Source organism: Corythoichthys intestinalis, chromosome 4 (genome assembly GCF_030265065.1).
Source record: "Corythoichthys intestinalis isolate RoL2023-P3 chromosome 4, ASM3026506v1, whole genome shotgun sequence".
NCBI lineage: Eukaryota > Metazoa > Chordata > Actinopteri > Syngnathiformes > Syngnathidae > Corythoichthys > Corythoichthys intestinalis.
In genome coordinates, this window is record NC_080398.1 from 54,812,240 (window position 1) to 54,829,786 (window position 17,547).

Sequence of the window (17,547 nt, forward strand, 5' to 3'; positions counted from 1 at the left end):
AGACCGCACTGCACTAAAAAGGCACGACAAGAGCCCAAGTCGCCATCGTAGGGAGCAGGGGGTGGCACGTGCGGCTCCCGTTGCGTTGGCGGTGGGGAGACGAAGTCTCGGCGTGGTGGTGACGTCGAATGCGGGGGAAGCGGCGTGAATTGCGCCTGGAGAGACTGAAGTGCCACAGAAATTTCTCCTACCTTTTGGTAAAGATATTCGAGGGCTTGAGCGTGTCGGTCAACGGCGGGGGGTGACGAGGAAGCATAACTCGGATCCATGTCCGCGGAGTCCATGTGGCCAGACCAAGCTGTTAGGGAGCGCTGGGAAGTGGACCCCAAAGCAGACAAGGGTGGCTGTGGTGATTTTCAAAAGTTTATTTGAACGCACGTCGCAGCACCGCACGTGCACTTGGCGTGTAGCTGGCAGGTGTCGAAAGGAGATCAATCAGGCGTCGTACAATACTGGGAGCAGGCACGGGGAATCCTGGGACGGAACAAGAGGTCTGATTAGCCGGGTAAGAATTAATGTGGTAAATACCTGAATGCTGGACTTCACTGACGGGATTACTGAAAGTTTGGTCTGGCGACGAGCGGCAACGACGAGCTGGCTTATAAAGGCGGCTGATTTCGATGGCTTGCAGCTGTCGGCGTCTTCGCCCGTCTGGTCTCCAGCCTGCAATCAAGGAGCCCTAACACAGCCATTTTCGTCCTTGCCAATGACAGCCATGTATGTTGATTCTATTGATGCAAATGCACTTGGATTCCATTGACAGCCATGTACAGTACGTCCATGCCATTGACACCAATGTACGTCCATGCTATTGACTGCTCTGTACATCTTTGCTATTGACAGCCATGAACGTTCATGCCATTGACTGCCATATGTGTCGATTTTATTGAAGCCAATGTACTTGGTTTCCATTGATGCATATGTAAGTCGATCCCATTGACGGCCATGTACTGTACGTCAAAATATCAACGGGAAATCACCCTCGGAACGCCTCCAAATCGACAAGAAGTTACTTGAAATCAACAGGAAGTGAAATGAAATTAGCAGGACGTGACCCCAAGGGATTTAACTGGAAAAGCAAAGCCACCATAGAAATTTCTCTGGAAATGGCATTTTCTTGTTTTAAGTGAAATTGTTGGGGTAAAGGCTGTACGCTAAAATGCTGGCGAGGAATAGACAAAATTGTAGATCCCTTTTTATCTGTTTGACAAAATGTAAACAAACAAACATAGCTAAAACTTCACAAATAAAATGCAAGGATTACATTTACAATGCTTTACTTACAATGTGCATACTCAGGAAATAGGGCTGTGTGTTTGTTAGCACATATGCCTAACAGTTCTGAGGTTGTAGGTTTTTTCAGTGTATTCCAATCTTCTCCCACATTCCCAAAACATGCTTTTTAATTAGATTGATACCTTCGAAACCTTTCTATATACATCACATGTGAATATCAATGTGATAGTTGTTTGTATATTCAGGAGCAGACTAGTAGAGGCATGCAAAGCTGTTTTTATGTTCTCTGAAAGGAGGATCATTATACCACACACGTACCCTCGTGGCCAAAACCGATGGAATGTCCATGTGAGCTTGATTCCTTTCATTTGTACTGTAAATTAAAAAGTACTCTTACTTAGAAGATACAGTATCATGCATGAAGAAGAACTTCTGCAAGTTTGTGCTCAGTTAAATATGGATAGATGAACTGAGGACATGACCATCCCACACGCAAGACATTCGCGCACACACATACATTTTCCCTCTGTTTTCATTTATCTGAGTGACGAGTCACCATGTTAATTCTTTCTACGCCTTCTAATTTAATCTCTTAAGGCTCACAAGCACACACACGCGCATGAACACGCGTGCACAAACACTGTTTTGATACCAGTTGGCCTTGTAGCTCAATGAACAGAGAAGACAAACTACAGAGTTAAAAAGGAGAAGAAGGGCTTCCGCTCTACTTATGAGACAGTAATTAGTACCAACTCCTAAGGGAGTGGAGATAGACTTCACACAGCTCGACACGATTCCTCTCTTTTAGGTATCCTTCACAGGCAAAAACAACAGCTGCAGGTCTCTACTTTTCACTCATTCTCATTATGTTCCATACGAACAAACACACAACTTTGTCAAAACAGTCATGAGCACAATACCACATCCAGGTTGTGTAGTACAAACTTAATATTCGTACATATAATGGTCAGGAATGTAGGTGTTTTCTGTGTAGGTAACAACCTCTGTATGCCCAATTTGGTTCCACGAGAGACTAGGTCATTTGAGTTTCAATTCCAAAAAACACACACTCCAATCCAGTGTAATCGTGAGGTTTTTGGATGGCATACCCCTAGTTTCGTTGCATGTACTGTGAGTAAATATGTTTAGGGGCATGCCTCCTGTTGCTCACTTCTGGACTCTAGCAGCAAAGCTCTGAAAAGTTATTTTTGTAATGCCCTGTCGTCACAATACAGTAATCAACAGTGTAAATTTAATCTGGTTAATACCAAATTAGATATTTAAATATTACTATAATAATTGATAGTAAACACCAGAGAGATTTAATTATTATCTTAATGAGCTCAATCGATATAGCCAAAATGTGTTCTATAAGTGCCCAGCATCGGTTACCGTAATTTTTTGATTATAAGGCGCACCTGACTATAAACCGCCACCCACCAAATTTGACAGAAAAACAGCATTTGTTCAAAAATAAGCCGCACCGGACAATAAGCCGCAACTGTCCTCCCTGTATTATGGAATAATTACAACAAAAGATATTAACCGGTAACACTTTATTTGACAGCAGCATCATACGACTATCATAAGACCAAATGAACCACCATAAAGCTTTGAACCAATTGTCTGCAAAGCTTCATTGTTCAAGAAGCTTTATTTGGCCATCACTTGTCCCTTGGAGGAGACAGTCAACCTCTACAGCCACCTGCTGTCAACACTGTTGTCGTCAAACATGCTTCCTAGCATGCACTGCAGTGCTACAGATGTAAATAACAATCCAAAGTCATGTTATGTCCTAATTATTTCTTCAGTTATTGTTCCATTTGTTTCATTAATTGCTAGTTATGGTATTTGGTAACACTTTATTTGACAGTGGCGCCACAAGACTGTCATTAAACAATCATAATTTTGTCATGACACTGTCATGAGCATTAATTAATGGTTATAACAGATGTCATTTAGTGTTATCCGGCAAATTAACTCACTTTTGAATGGATGATGTAAGATCCGAGCTGGACATAAATGGAGTTAGTGACGTAATTTGCCAGTTGACACTTAATGGCATCTGTCATAAGCATTCAATAATCTCCATGATAGTGTCATGTCATATTTATGACAGTCTTATGACGTGGCTGTCAAACAAAGTGTTACCTATTAACACAAACAAATCAACAAATAAGCCGCACTGGGCTAGAAGCCGCAGGATTCAAAATGAAGAAAAAATGTAGCGGCTTATAGTCCGAAAATTACGGTATTTACTTTCCACTGGTAAATGTTTGTGTGCTAATATGCTAAACTTTAATAATATTTATCCATAATGTGTAAAATATTACACACATACAGTAAATACTCTTATTTCCCCTGATTGAGAAGTGAAATGATTAAGAAGAAAAATATTTCAATTTTGAAGCAGTGTTGTTTTCGTCAACAATGATGGTAATGAAAATATTTCGTTGACAGACAATTTTTTTCATGACGATAACGAGCTAAAAATGTGGCTTGGGAAACTAGAGCATAGCAAGAGGAAGGCCAGTTTCCATCTGGCGAGACGACAATGTCACGAAAATGCAATATAGTTTCTGTCGTTTGTTCAGAGTGCGTGACCTTTTCATATTGTATGTGGAGTACGTCAGCTTGCATCGTAACTGTCTTTGGGTCGTGTCACTGATGTGTCACTCTCCTCACTGGAGTTTAGGGTGTGTTTCAAGCTTGACTGCTTATTTGGAAACACATGGTATGATTTGTTCTCTTATCTTGGCAAGAGAGAATATACAATATTGCTTTAGCCTTAAAAGGTCTGTGCTGGGTGATCATCACACACTAAATGTAACTCTTCGCATTAGCATACCATTCGCGTTAGCATTAGTATCAACTTTAGTGTGGCGAGCATCCTCTTAAACACTCTGACTTTTTTTCATGTACAATTTGTGGCTTCTAGGTTAGTTTAATAGAAAATAATGTTTTCTGCTGAGTGTGTATTATCATTACGAAGTTGCCGTTGTTCTTGTAGACGGTACGATATGTGCTAGTCTATGTTCATTAAAAATGGTTGAAAAACCTTTTTTTTAAAATTTTTTTTATTTATTTTTTTTTTTTTTGACGAAAACATTTTGAGTAACTGTCAATTAAAACTACACGAAATTTGTACGACATTTCGTCGACTAAAACGAGACGAAGACAAACACATTTTGAAAATACTAAATATGACTAAAACTAATAAGCATTTTTGTCCAAAAGACTAAAACTAGGACAAAAAATTAAAAGGGATGCCAAAAGCAACACTGTTTTGGAATTTAAAACAATTTTGTTTACACATTAGTAATGTTTTTGGGGGGGTTTTCTCAGTTCAAAATGAATACATTTATCAACTATACATTCCTAAATTACCCTAACAGTTACTAAAAGTAGAGGGGGGGCGGCAGCTTCTAAATGCCCGAATGATAATGATAATAATCATTACATCACATTTGCTGTATAGATTTCATAGGCATAGATCAGTACAATTCAGTACACAGTAATTTTATTCATTTTATTTTCAGAGTAATGCTTAGCCAAAAAAATGAATTAATTGCTAATAATTTATGGCCATGTTGCTATTCAGTGCTTGTTATAGACACTAAAACTTGTCTTTGTGGTATCCTGCTGTGTTGTGCAAGCAGTGTGGCTAATAAATTCCACCTTAACAAAGGCACGATTAACCTATTGATTCTTACTGCAGATTAACATGACACAGGAACAAAATAGCATGCATGATCTAATTTCTATTACAATCCATTCAAGTCAACTAATGCAAAAATGCCCCTCCAGCAGTGAAGGTCATTCAAAGACAATTTCGAGAGTCACTCTGTGTTTCCAGCAGTGGCATGCAAAGGTCTATATACTCAAAGTGTGCCCTAACCCTCTCATGCTACTGTACACCCTCAAATGACAAGATGCCATTCTTAACATCATTATTTGTTTGTGGTTTGATTTTCAATTCAGGTTGAAAAATAAGTCTCAGTCGGTGGATATCGCCAGCCAAGGTTTCTCCCCGACTCTGATGCCAGCTTCGCCCCTTAACAAAGCTGCCAAAATGGTCACCGCCCTTGCGGTGCAGGAAAACAACACCACGAACTCCCAGCGCCGCAGTCCACGTTGTGGCGAACTGAAGAGAGGCTATACTATTGGTAGGTGATTTTTTTCCCTCTGCTTCTGTATTGACTGAAAATGCTGTTGTCGTTGAGGCTCTGTTACCTTGGAACTCCATATGTGTCACTGTATGGTATGTTTCTTTATGGAAATATAGTAAATACATGACTACTATACACTTGAGTGAAATTATGATTAAAAACTCTCACTTAAAGTGCCTATGACAGCATAAAAAAAATTTTAAATAGCATTGTTATGTGAATTAGAATGTTATTTTGAGACGATTCAACTATATACAACAATTTGGCAAAGCGCAGATGACATGAAATTAGTTTTTTAATCTGCCGTTTAGCCCCGCTTGTCATTATAGTGCTTTAGCGTCCCCAGCTGGAGGATGATATCGGCAGGGTCACGATTTCATCTGATTTAGAATTCAGCCCATTGAGGGGGAATTATTCAGAATGAGGAAAATGCGATGAAGAGTGCAGAAAAATGTCATTGTTTCAATATCTCTACTCCAATATTTTTACAGGATATTCTTTTTATCTAAGTATTTTTCCCCAATTGCTAAATAAATGGTATGGTCATGACAAATAACAGTTTGTGCCAAATGGAATATGAAATATTAAAAATGCATTTATTCAGTACGACGTGGCAAAATTACTCTATAATGGTCAAAACTGTCGACTACTTGCACCTCCCGAACTATAGTTTATGCCACCGGAGTTAGTTCCGCTTTTGTCATTTCCCTGCCCCGGCTTCGTAGAGCGTAAACAAACCCATGAAGCGTGACAGCTAGCCAACATCCTAACCCGAAAGAAGCGGCGTTTGCAATTTATTCTCGCCTTTCGAAGCGAAAAATCAAACAAAACTCCCCAGATCATGTCACATGGCGGCGGGGTTGTCGATTGTCTTCACCAATCGGCAACACCTCCACGGCAAGCAAGTTACAGCTCATCGTTCTGCTGCTGCGGGCAGGAGTACACGTTGCCGGGGAAGCAGCTCCAGAATGACCGACGGACAAACCGGCAGACGTTGGAGGAGCGCGTAGCTGCCTGAGCCCAACCCGAGCATTGTGGTCTATTGCTGGGCACACAAAGAGGGGAGAGGGGGCCGAAAGTCTGGAAGATATGGTGAACCGCACAAGCATAAGCCGAGTGTAGCGCTCTCCCAGCGGTCACGTGAAGAGGACCGGGAGGCGGGGGGGGGGGGGGGGGGGTTACAAGACGCTGGTCATCGGCCGAGTGGCCTTCTCAGTGGACAAGGAGCATTGTCAGCCACAAAAAGCCAACTCCTTACGTGTGCCCTGACCCCAGTATTTGACATAATATAAAACACGAAGCTCACTCACTTCCTTGTTGCTCCAATGGTCCCACAGTTGTCGGACTTCTTTTGGCCATTATCCGCAGTGAAAAGAAACTTTTTGAAACCCAAAAAGGATCACAAGCCTCTCCCTGGTGCAGCAATAAAACCCTGTAGCACATTTGGCTGGCGTGATGCGAAAAATAAACGAATTAATCCACAAAATCTGATGAATCCGCAGTCCATCTGCATGCTACAAAGCAATGCTGTATTGTAATATGCTGACCCGAGTGACGTCACATTCGCATTTTTCCTCAATACAAGAAGTTATTCATTTTCATGTCGCGGGATTAAAAAAATTTAATGTATTAATCGATTACTTCCACACACATCCAAGTGGTAGATTTCTTTTAGGAGCATAAAATATCACCTGGAATATGTAATTAGCATGCTTTTTGCTGTCATAGGCACTTTAAGGCAAAATATTGATATATTTAAAACTCCTGAAAAAGAAAAAAGTTCAATCAAATGAGTATTTTCTCGGTGTGTGGCTCATAGAGGGTTACGTTTCTCATTTAGTTTCATGTTATTGCTATTTCTGAGTTTTGCCTGGAGAGATCTAATTTTGTCCTTTTATCAGTAGTTGCCCTCAGGGACAGTCTGAAATCATTGCATTTCCTATTACTGCCCTTAGGGATGGACAGATATATCACTTAATAGTTGTCTAGTTACACAGGATTATCTATAAAGGCAGGTGTTGCCTCAAGCGAGAGTCTGAAATCATAATTTCAATTTCATTAGCCATTTATTTAAAATTTCTGCTGTTATCACCTGTTCCATTCAGATTTCCAAGTGAGAGTGCAGGTGTTGACAGCCTCCACAGGGTTAACAGTAAAGTGGGGCCGTACCCAGCATCTAAATTAAACCAATGACGGTTGAGGTTTGAGAAGTCAAACAAGTTCTTCTATTTGTTCATGTGCCTGTGTAGCGCTCAGTGGCTGCCCCAACCCGAAGAGAATGAATCACTTTTGCACAATTTTGGACATCTGAGATATTTGTTCCACTTGTGTTTGCATATGTTTGTAGAAAAAAATATGAGTCCCTTGAGACTCTAATTGGCCAAATACTAAGACTACAAGTTTTTCTACAATTTTGTACAGCTACCAGTAACATTTTATATAATGGCTGGCAATTCAATTTGTCCACAAGAAGAAATTGTTTCATCTACAGCTACACATTATCTGCAACTACAGGTTACTCCACAGATAGCAGACAGATGTTGAAAAGATGTTGGATCAACATTCTGCTGTCGATCTTATATTGTTGAATCAACGTTGACACCCGACGTTAACTTGTCATCACTTTTGCACCCTCGATTAATGTTGTTTCAACGTTGAAATCCTGACAAAACCTAAACATCATTTCAATTATTAATAATATTGGAACAACGCTGAATCAATGTTATTTTTTCCTTCATTTTCAACCATGATGCCATCATTGCTTTCAACTTATGTCTTTATTTAGAGGTTCTGCTTTATTTACAGACAGAAGAAACAGCTAGGCTGACTAGTAAAATATTATACTGAATAAATAATAAAAATTAAAATGTGTTAGATTTCAAATTATTTTTAACAACGCTCAGTAAAAAATATTTTAAACTTAAGCCTCCTCTTCAGTCTGACGACCTTCGCTGCAAAACCTTGCCACCAACGTGGTCTGTGGTATAACGTAGTCACTTCTGCACAATAGCATCGAATGCATATTTTGACATGTCCATTCCAATCTGCCTCTTCAGTACATCTGAAGAATACAAACAAAACGGCATTCACAAGGAACGTAGGTAATCGTGGAACATTAGTGTTCATCTCTGTATTTTTTTTCCAACGCCTTAGGTTTCGTCTCGTTGGTAGGGTTCAGTCCAGGCCGCACCACAGGTAGCAACAAATCCTCGAGTGAATCAATCCCCCCAAAAAACAGCCTGCAGGAAACTTGCAGGGTTGTTACTCAAAGTGCAAAACAATGCAATATACAGACCAGTAACGGGCTAGCTAAATAAAATAATGTATATTTATTGGACTCTAATATAGTCAACACCATTATTCCTATTACAAGCACAGCTCATGTGCTAATGCTCAAAAACGCATTGAAAAGTTTGTTAAAACACTTTTTTCCTTTTTCACCACTCTTTAACATAACTGCATAGCAACAGAACTCTTATCACAAATCTTTGTCCATAACAGTATTTTCTTAGTCAGTTTTATAATTCTACGTGTGGATTTATTTATCAACATTGTTTCTAGCGAACATCAACAACTAGCCCAAATTAGCACATAAGCACATAGCACATAAACTCACCAGGATTGGTTTGGTTCAACAAACTTTCCTCTCCTTCGCTAAATACGCACTAGAATCGTCTTCAACACCTTCTAGCTGAAAATAAAATGTGAATGACTGACTTTAACCCTTTAACACCAAAGCCTATTTTGGCCAAATTTGCATGCCTTTGATGTTGCCTTTATATTTCAAAGAAAAAATTGTTCACAATTGCCAAGTTGGGTCCCTTTTTTCAGGACACCTTGAACTTCATGTCCAAACTGTTGTTTTCTTCACTGACCAATTATAATCAACATTTTGGACCCAAAAAGACAAAAAAGTCCCAAAATCTTTTTTCAAAATTGGTCATGTTGATGTCCCATTGGCAACCAAACATGCTCGACCAACCGTTTTGAAGCTTGATAATATTTATTCAACTTGTTATCATAAACATTCAATAGAAAAAAAATAAGACTGAATAGTTTTATGTTTGACAATTCAAAGCAAACAGCAGGTATGGTCAGAGGCGTTTTTGGCCTTTACACATACTATGGTCAAAACTGGTTATATAGATTCAGATTCAGAGTTTATTTGTCATTGTCAAGATAACAACGAAATTCAGATTGGAGTTCCAACAATAATACTATGGGTTAGTTTCCATTAAAGTGCTTGGTGCAGAGCAATATAAAGGTAAAGTGTCCCCAGTGCCCCCACAATCCCACCATAAATAATAATAAATATTGATAAATTTACATAACCATTCATGCCCCCCCCCCCCGCACCCCGCAGTGTCAAGTGCGTATTAATGACAGTATAACCATAGCAGCAATTTCAGTGTACTTGTGAATTCAGCAGTCTTATCGCCTGAGGGTACAGACTGTTTGCAAATCTTTTAGTACGGCTGCTCATTGATCTGTACCTTCTACCTGAGGGTAGAAGGAAGAACAGGCGATGGGCAGGGTGGTGTTTATCCCGCAGGATGTTCTGCACTCTGTTTAGACAGCGTGTGTTGTATGTGTTACTTATCTCTGGGAGGGGGGTCCCGTGATTTTCGCTGCTGTTTTGACCACCCGTTGGAGTGCCTGTTGGTCTGCTTTGGTGGCGCCTGCGTACCAAGCTAGAAATGCATAGTTCAGAACGCTGCTGATGGCACAGTTGTATAAAGTTCACCAGCAGCGGTCTGGGGATGTTGTAGTTCCTCAGCTTCCTCAAGTAGAAGAGGCGCTGTTGGGCCTTACCAACTACTGAGGCAATGTGATTGTTCCAGGATAGGTCCTCTGCCATGGTCACCCCCAGGAACTTAAAACTGCTGACCCTCTCCACCACCTCTGAGCCAATGGTGAGAGGGCTATGGTGTTTGGGCTTGCATTTACGGAAGTCCACAATGATTTCTTTGGTCTTTTTAATATTTAGAACCAGGTTGTTCTTCCTGCACCATGACGCCAGATGTTGCACCTCTTCCCTGTAATCCGTCTCATCGTTGTTGGAAATAAGTCCAAGAACAGTGGTGTCGTCCGCGAACTTGACGATGAGGTTGGAGGGGGAGGAGGCAGAGCAGTCATGGGTCAACAGAGTGTAGAGCAGAGGGCTTAGCACACAACCCTGGGGGGCACCGGTGTTGATGGCAAGGGTGGAGGAGATGTTATTACCCACTCTGACACTCTGTGTGCGGTTCGTGAGGAAGTCCACAATCCAGTTGCAAAGGGCGGTGTTAAGTCCCAGCTGTTGGAGTTTGGGGCGTAGGCTGTATGGTCGGATGGTGTTGAAGGCCGAGCTGTAGTCCACAAACAGGAGGCGTGCGTAGGTGTTTTTAAGCTCCAGATGCTCCAGTAGTGCATGGAGCACTGTAGCGATGGCGTCCTCTGTTGAGCGATTTTCCCTGTAAGCAAACTGGTATGGATCATGTGATGGTGGTATGGCGGCCTTGATGTGGCTGATGACCAGTCTTTCCATGCATTTTGCGGGGTTGGGGGTGAGAGCCACTGGCCTGTAATCGTTCAGGCCTGTGACCTGGGACTGCTTGGGGAGCGGGACAATTGTGGCTGCTTTGAAGCGGGCTGGGACCCAGGAAGTTGACAGTGAGGTGTTGTAGATGCAGGTGAAGACGTCAGTAAGCTCTGCAGCACACTCTTTGAGCACCTGGCCAGGCACTGCATCTGGTCCGGGAGCCTTCCTTGAGTTAATGCGGTGCAGAGCATGCCTCACTTCGTGCTCAGTCAGGACTGGCGCAGGAGGGGGGGGGGGGGGGGGCTGAACCTGGTCGTTGTTTTGCTTATCGAAGCGGGCATAAAAAGCATTTAAGTCCTCAGCCAAGGTGGGACTGGCTGGGAGAGGTGATGTCTTCTTTTTATAGCCCGTAATGGTTCGGATGCCCTCCCAGACCTGCCTGGGATTTGCTGAGTCAGCAAACCTGGCTTCGATGTGCCTCCTGTGGTGCTGCTTGGTGATGTTGATCCCTTTCCTGAGGGCAGCCCTGGCTCTGCTGTACGCCTCCTGATCTCCAGACCTAAAAGCGCTATTCCTAGCTCCGATGAGCTGTTGAACTCTGTGTGTCATCCAAGGTGGTGTGTTAGGAAACACGCGGTGTTGTCTCCATGATGTTACATTGTCCACACAAAAGCAAATATATTCCAGGACAGTGGAGGTGTAGTTGTCCAAAGTCTCTCGAGTGACAGTGCCTGGCTCTCTGAATACGTTCCAGTCTGTGTGGTGGAAACAGTCCTGTAGCATAGGAATAGCTTCCTCGGGCCAGATTCTAACTGTACTGACAGTGGTCTCGGCACTCCTGATTTTGGGTGTATACCATGGGTGCAGCAGGAGAGAGAGGTGGTCTGACAGACCCAGGTGGTGGTAAACCTGAGTTCTGTATGCATCTGCTACATTAGTATACACCTGATCCAAAGTTTTATCAGTGCATCATATACAGTGCAAAATAGTGAGAAATTAAAAAAAAAAAAATATATATATATATATATATATATATATATATATATATATATATATATACATCATCTAACACTAAAAGGGTTTAGAGGATATTTCTTTGTGAGGTTAGGTATTGTACCCATCACCTTATCAAAAGTATATACATGCAATCAAGCTTCTTGAACACACACATCTATATACAAATTGAAAAGATTGATAATGAAGAAAGAAAAAAAAAGAAATATAACCTTGAAAAAAAGTATTAAAAAAAAAAAAAGACAAGTAGTCCAGTTCAATTTTTTCAGGCAAACAACTCAATAAAGTTTCCTCTTGAACAGCACTAGGAGCTACGTCACACACTCCGCACAGCCTACTCTTCCGACGTTTGCGCGCTGTCACATCTACTCGCCGAGACGCCGACTCATCCGAGGAAAACAACGACAAATATGGCTCATCATCTTCCTTAAGTTGATGAAATAATGCATTAGCTTGCGCTAAATTTAGTTTCCGTTACATTTCGCACGTTTCAAAGTCGCTCGTTCAATCCAACCGGCCGGTGCTCGCTCTGCATGCCTCCCTTTCCTTAGGTGGCGCCTCACTCGGCAATTTATTAAAAATGTTCACATTAGGTGCGTCGTTCTTGACCTCACAACGGCTCTTGGGATATGCAGTCTTTTGTGCTGCTTTCGGTTTTGAAAAAGGACAAGAAATTATGGAAATATGGAGATAAACACATGGTCCATGCAGCGTTTTAATGCTTATTTATGAGTGCAATAAAACTATAGAACTCAAATGACATTATCTCCCGTTTTACTTGGGCGATTGACTTCAAATAAAAACTGGTGTGGACATCAACTTCCGCACTTTCAAATGAGAGCAACCAGTGGCACGTGAGTCACGTAATTACAGCGTGACAAGGCTTCAAAGATGATATGCATAAACACGTCGCCGCCGACACGTTCGGTGTTAAAGGGTTAAATTATCAGCGTGTGTTTTTTCTCTGTACAACTTGCATGGAAGTTTCTGGAAGTATTTTTTAACATCTAACATTCCCGCTCTCTCTCTTGCAATGAGTGGGTAGATCCGGGTAGATCAAGAGATGGCATACATTGCGCCGTGGTGCATTCAGGTGCATTGCGAAATAACATATTGATTAAAAAAATATATATTATCTGGTAAATTAACACTGGGTTACAAATACAAGTAATAATGACAAATGAGGTTCTTTCTACCGTAGGACACCAATGCTGTGAAAGGTTCTGAAAAAGCGCAGCAGGCTTACCTAATATTGCTATCGTTAAATGTGGCGTTTCCAGTGGAGTTTGTTCGAGGTGAGTCGCTGTGATCCCGGTTTTCGACCAAAACTCCCGCTCATCCATAATTCGATGACTTTTTAATGATATTTCCCGGTCAATTTTACATCAACTATTTGTCAACATTAGTTCATCGACTATAAAACAATGTTAACCCAACCATCACCTGACATAGGGTTGTTTCAAAATCACTGCCATGTGTCATAGGTATTTGCAACATTGATTCAACATTGTTTATTGTCGAAAATTTCAATGTCAACCATACTGATGTTTTTAATGGAAAATCAACGTTTATTCAATGTCGTTCTGCTATCTGGATCAGCATCTGAAACTTTTCATCTCTACAGCTACAATTTCTTTTTGCAACAAATTTAACACTAAAACTACAAATTAGTTTTTTTCCAACTACCATTTAATTCCCTTAAAGGGGAAGTTCAGAATTTTTGACATTAGGCTTAATTTTCGAGTATTAGTCAGTGGAGTTGGTTTCAACAAATTCTGTGCAGTTTGTTTGTTATTTGTTAGTTGCAGGGCTCCGGAGTGGCTAAGCTGGCATGACTCAATGGTGCTTGCTAGCTTGCCAAAAAAATAAATAAATAAATAAACAATATTGATAAATCTAAAAGAAGCCATGTCGTGGTCAAAGTGTAAACAGTACATTGAGTCAGAGTGATTGATTTATGGGATGGGAAGTCACTTTCGTTCCCACTAAAAAAAAAACTAGTGGTGAAAAAAAACGATGTACCGTCACTCTGCTCTGCTTGCTTAGACAGCATGTTCCCTGCAGAGCTGCTGGAGTACAAAAGCAGCTGTTAGTACTATAATTATTGATATGAATTGGAAAGTTTTAATAACTCTATCCTGAAAACATAGCCAATACTATTCGCTTGCATGGGTCATCGGCTATTCTCATGCGTGTATTTATTTATTTTTTTTTTTTTTGGCATGCTAGCGAGCACCACTGACTAGCGCTAGCTTAGCCACTCTGGAGCCCTGCAACTAACAAACTGCACGGAATTTTTTGAAACCAACTCCACCGGTGAATTAAATCTCTAACTGAAAGATTAAGCCTGATATAAAAAATTCTGAACTTCCCCTTTAACAAGTTACTATTGTGTAAAATTTATCTTCATATGGCAGCGTTATAGTTAATGGTGCCAATATTTAATGATATAAAATTTACACTGACCACCCATAACATGATGACGATCTGCACAATTTTGAGCACCCATTTAAGCGTAAAGTCTGCCTTGCAAAATTAAAAAGCAAAATCTGCTTGAATAAAGTAATAACTTTGTAAAGGTAGGTGTTTTTATACTTTTTATTTAGACAGCAAACATGAACAAAATTGTCTGGTGCAGTGTAGTTTTACACTACCGCAAACCAAATACATAATCATAAACCTATTTTAACTACCTCTTTTACAGTGTCAAACAAATCTGAGCAGCACTCTCTCTCTCTCTATAGACAGAATGCAGAATATTCAATTCGCCTCTTGTATTCGACCCCACGTCATTGTGACAGTAGGCATAATGGCCTGTCTGTATATGCCTTTTCTCTACATCACATATCATTATGACAGCATGGCTCCATATGGAAAATAAATTGCAGTTCTCGGAAGACTGTCATCAGGCTCTTATGTCACCATGCAAGCTGCTGGTCAGCTTCGTGTTTTCAGCTGTTCACTATAGTAGGTGTTTGAGAAATACCATGTAATATTCTTACAGTTCAAGATTAATTATTTGGATATTTGATCATATCTATAAAGGTGCTGAATTGATTATAGGCAAACATTTGGATTAACCAAAAGGTCACTAGAAATGTTCTCATTTTATTATCAGTTTGCTCCAACAAGATTTATCTTCAAACTTATAAATTCATTGCCATTCATTACATTGTGAAATTGTCTATAGTATGTTTATAGTAACTTTAAACAAGGGGATACCACCACTGAAATTTTCATTGTTTGAGCAATAGGGCCCTGCCATGTCATATTGTTGACGATAATACCAGTATTTAAAAATGAAATTAAACCAGAGGTGTGTAGCGTAGTCAAAAATTTTATCCAAGTAAGAGTAGCGTTACTTCTAAATAATATTATTCAGGTAATAGTAAGTCATTCAAAAATTTACTCAAGTACAAGTAAAAACGTATTTGTTGAATAGAATACTCAAGTAATGAGTAACATTGTGAGTGACTGCTTACAATGTCACTTTCTTTGTTGTTTTTTTCAAATAATGTTTTTTTTTTCTGAGCAAAACTTCGTTTATATGAATTCTTAGTATAATACTGTACTATAGCCCAGTGGTCCTCAACCTTTTTTGCACCACAGACCGATGTGATATGGGCCTTTTTTTCCCGAACCGGCAATGTGTGGCAGAAAATTACAGTAAATATAAAATAAAATGGCAGGGCTAGAAATGAACATTAGGTGCAGGGTAAGTGTAATTCACCGTACGTTGAATCAAATTTTTTTAACAGCGGGCTGTCCTAAAACTTGATGGCAAATATCCTCGGTCGCAGGCATAATGAGTTCTTCTCCAATCGTGAAAGGTTTCTTGGCTTTAGCAATACGATTCGCCATGAGGTTTGATGCTCTCAGTGCATTCACTTTTTTACCTCGTTTACTAGCTTTTAACTACATGCATATGATCCCGAATGGACTTGGTTGTCAGCTCGTCTTCTGGCTCAGCAGGTGGCCTTTTCCTCGTAAAAAGCTGTCCAAAGACGTCGCCACCCGCAGGACACAGCCAACAGCAGCGAACGTTACTGTTTACATTGACTGTCGCTGGGCTGCTGTAAATATTCAAATCACACCAGTACTGGTGGCCAACCACTAGAGATGGACATGCGCAAATCTCTACTCAGATTGGTGAAGAGGCACAGGCCAGATTGCGGTCGTTTTCCAATTATTTATTATTTCTCTGCGGCCCTGCAACACAGACTGGTACCGATCCCTGGCCCAATGGTCCCTGCTGAGTTGCGGAGCCTATTACATGACCGTATTAGGCCAAAAAGATAACACAAAAATCATCAAATTTGGACCAGAACACTATCACCCATTACCCCTCCAAAGAGAATGAGTTCCCTCTAGTGGAAAAAAAAAAACATTTTTACTGCCAAATGGTATAACGGAGTCATGTGTATATGCTATGACATCTCATTGATTAAACCCGTCGTGCTACTGTCGGCTTCTCTAGCAAAAATAAAGTCAATATGTAGAATACAGAGGAAATATGTAAGTCTATAATAATGTAATATGTAACTCTAGTGTGGCCCAAAGGAGCAATGTAAAGCCTGAGTTATGCTTCTGCGTTGCGGTGACAGCGTAGCGATGATGTAGACCCTACGGCGTCAATGAGCATTCGATAGTTTTGTGGCAAGGGAAAGCGTTGTTCTGTAATTCACCGACAACCCACTGGAGGGGTGTTGCGTTGTGTTTGGGAAGGGAAATCTAGGTCTGAAGCTGCTGCCCCACGACCCAACCTCAGAGAAGCAGCAGAAGATGTTAATAATATATATATATAATATATATGACATATATATATATGTCATGGCTCTCTTGAGTTTCCAGTTATTTCTACAACTCTGATTTTTCTCTGATAGAGTGATTGGAACAGATACTTCTTTTTCACAAAAAACATTCATGAAGTTTGGTTCTTTTATGACTTTATTATGGGTGAACAGAAAAAAGTGATCAAATCTGCTGGGTCAAAAATATACATACAGCAGCGCTAATATTTGGTAACATGTCCCTTGGCCATTTTCACTTCAATTAGGCGCTTTTGGTAGCCATCCACAAGCTTCTGGCAAGCTTCTGGTTGAATCTTTGACCACTCCTCTTGACAGAATTGGTGCAGTTCAGTTAAATTTGAAAACTAAACTTTCTGAAATGGACTTGTTTCTTCAGCGTTGTCCACAAGTTCTCAATGGGGTTTTGGGAAGGCCCTTCGAAAACCTTAATTCTAGCCTGATTCCATTACCACTTTTGATGTGTGTTTGGGGTCATTGTCCTGTTGGAACACCCAACTGCGCCCAAGACCCAATCTGATGACGTTAGGTTATCTTGAAGAATTTGAAGGTAATCCTCCTTCTTCATTATCCCATTTACTCTCTGTAAAGCACCAGTTCCATTGGCAGCAAAACAGCCCCAAAGCATAATACTACCACCACTGTGCTTGACGGTAGGCATGGTGTACTGGGGGTTAAAGGCCTCACCTTTTCTCCTCCAAACATATTGCTGGGCATTGTGGCCAAACAGCTCGATTTTTGTTTTGCCTGACCACAGAACTTTCCTCCAGAAGGTCTTATCTTTGTCCATGTGATCAGC

The 17,547-nt window shown here is 40.7% G+C and overlaps 1 protein-coding gene across 6 annotated transcripts in view; it reads left to right on the forward strand.

Annotated features, from left to right (window-relative positions):
- oxr1a (oxidation resistance 1a) overlaps window positions 1–17,547 on the forward strand; it is a 330,399-nt gene that overhangs the window by 142,215 nt on the left and 170,637 nt on the right. For all 6 annotated transcript variants that reach the window (XM_057833157.1, XM_057833156.1, XM_057833160.1 and 3 more), the window contains one exon: window positions 5,218–5,402. In XM_057833157.1, the coding sequence (XP_057689140.1) occupies window positions 5,218–5,402 (185 nt within the window). The remainder of the gene's footprint in view (window positions 1–5,217; window positions 5,403–17,547) is intronic.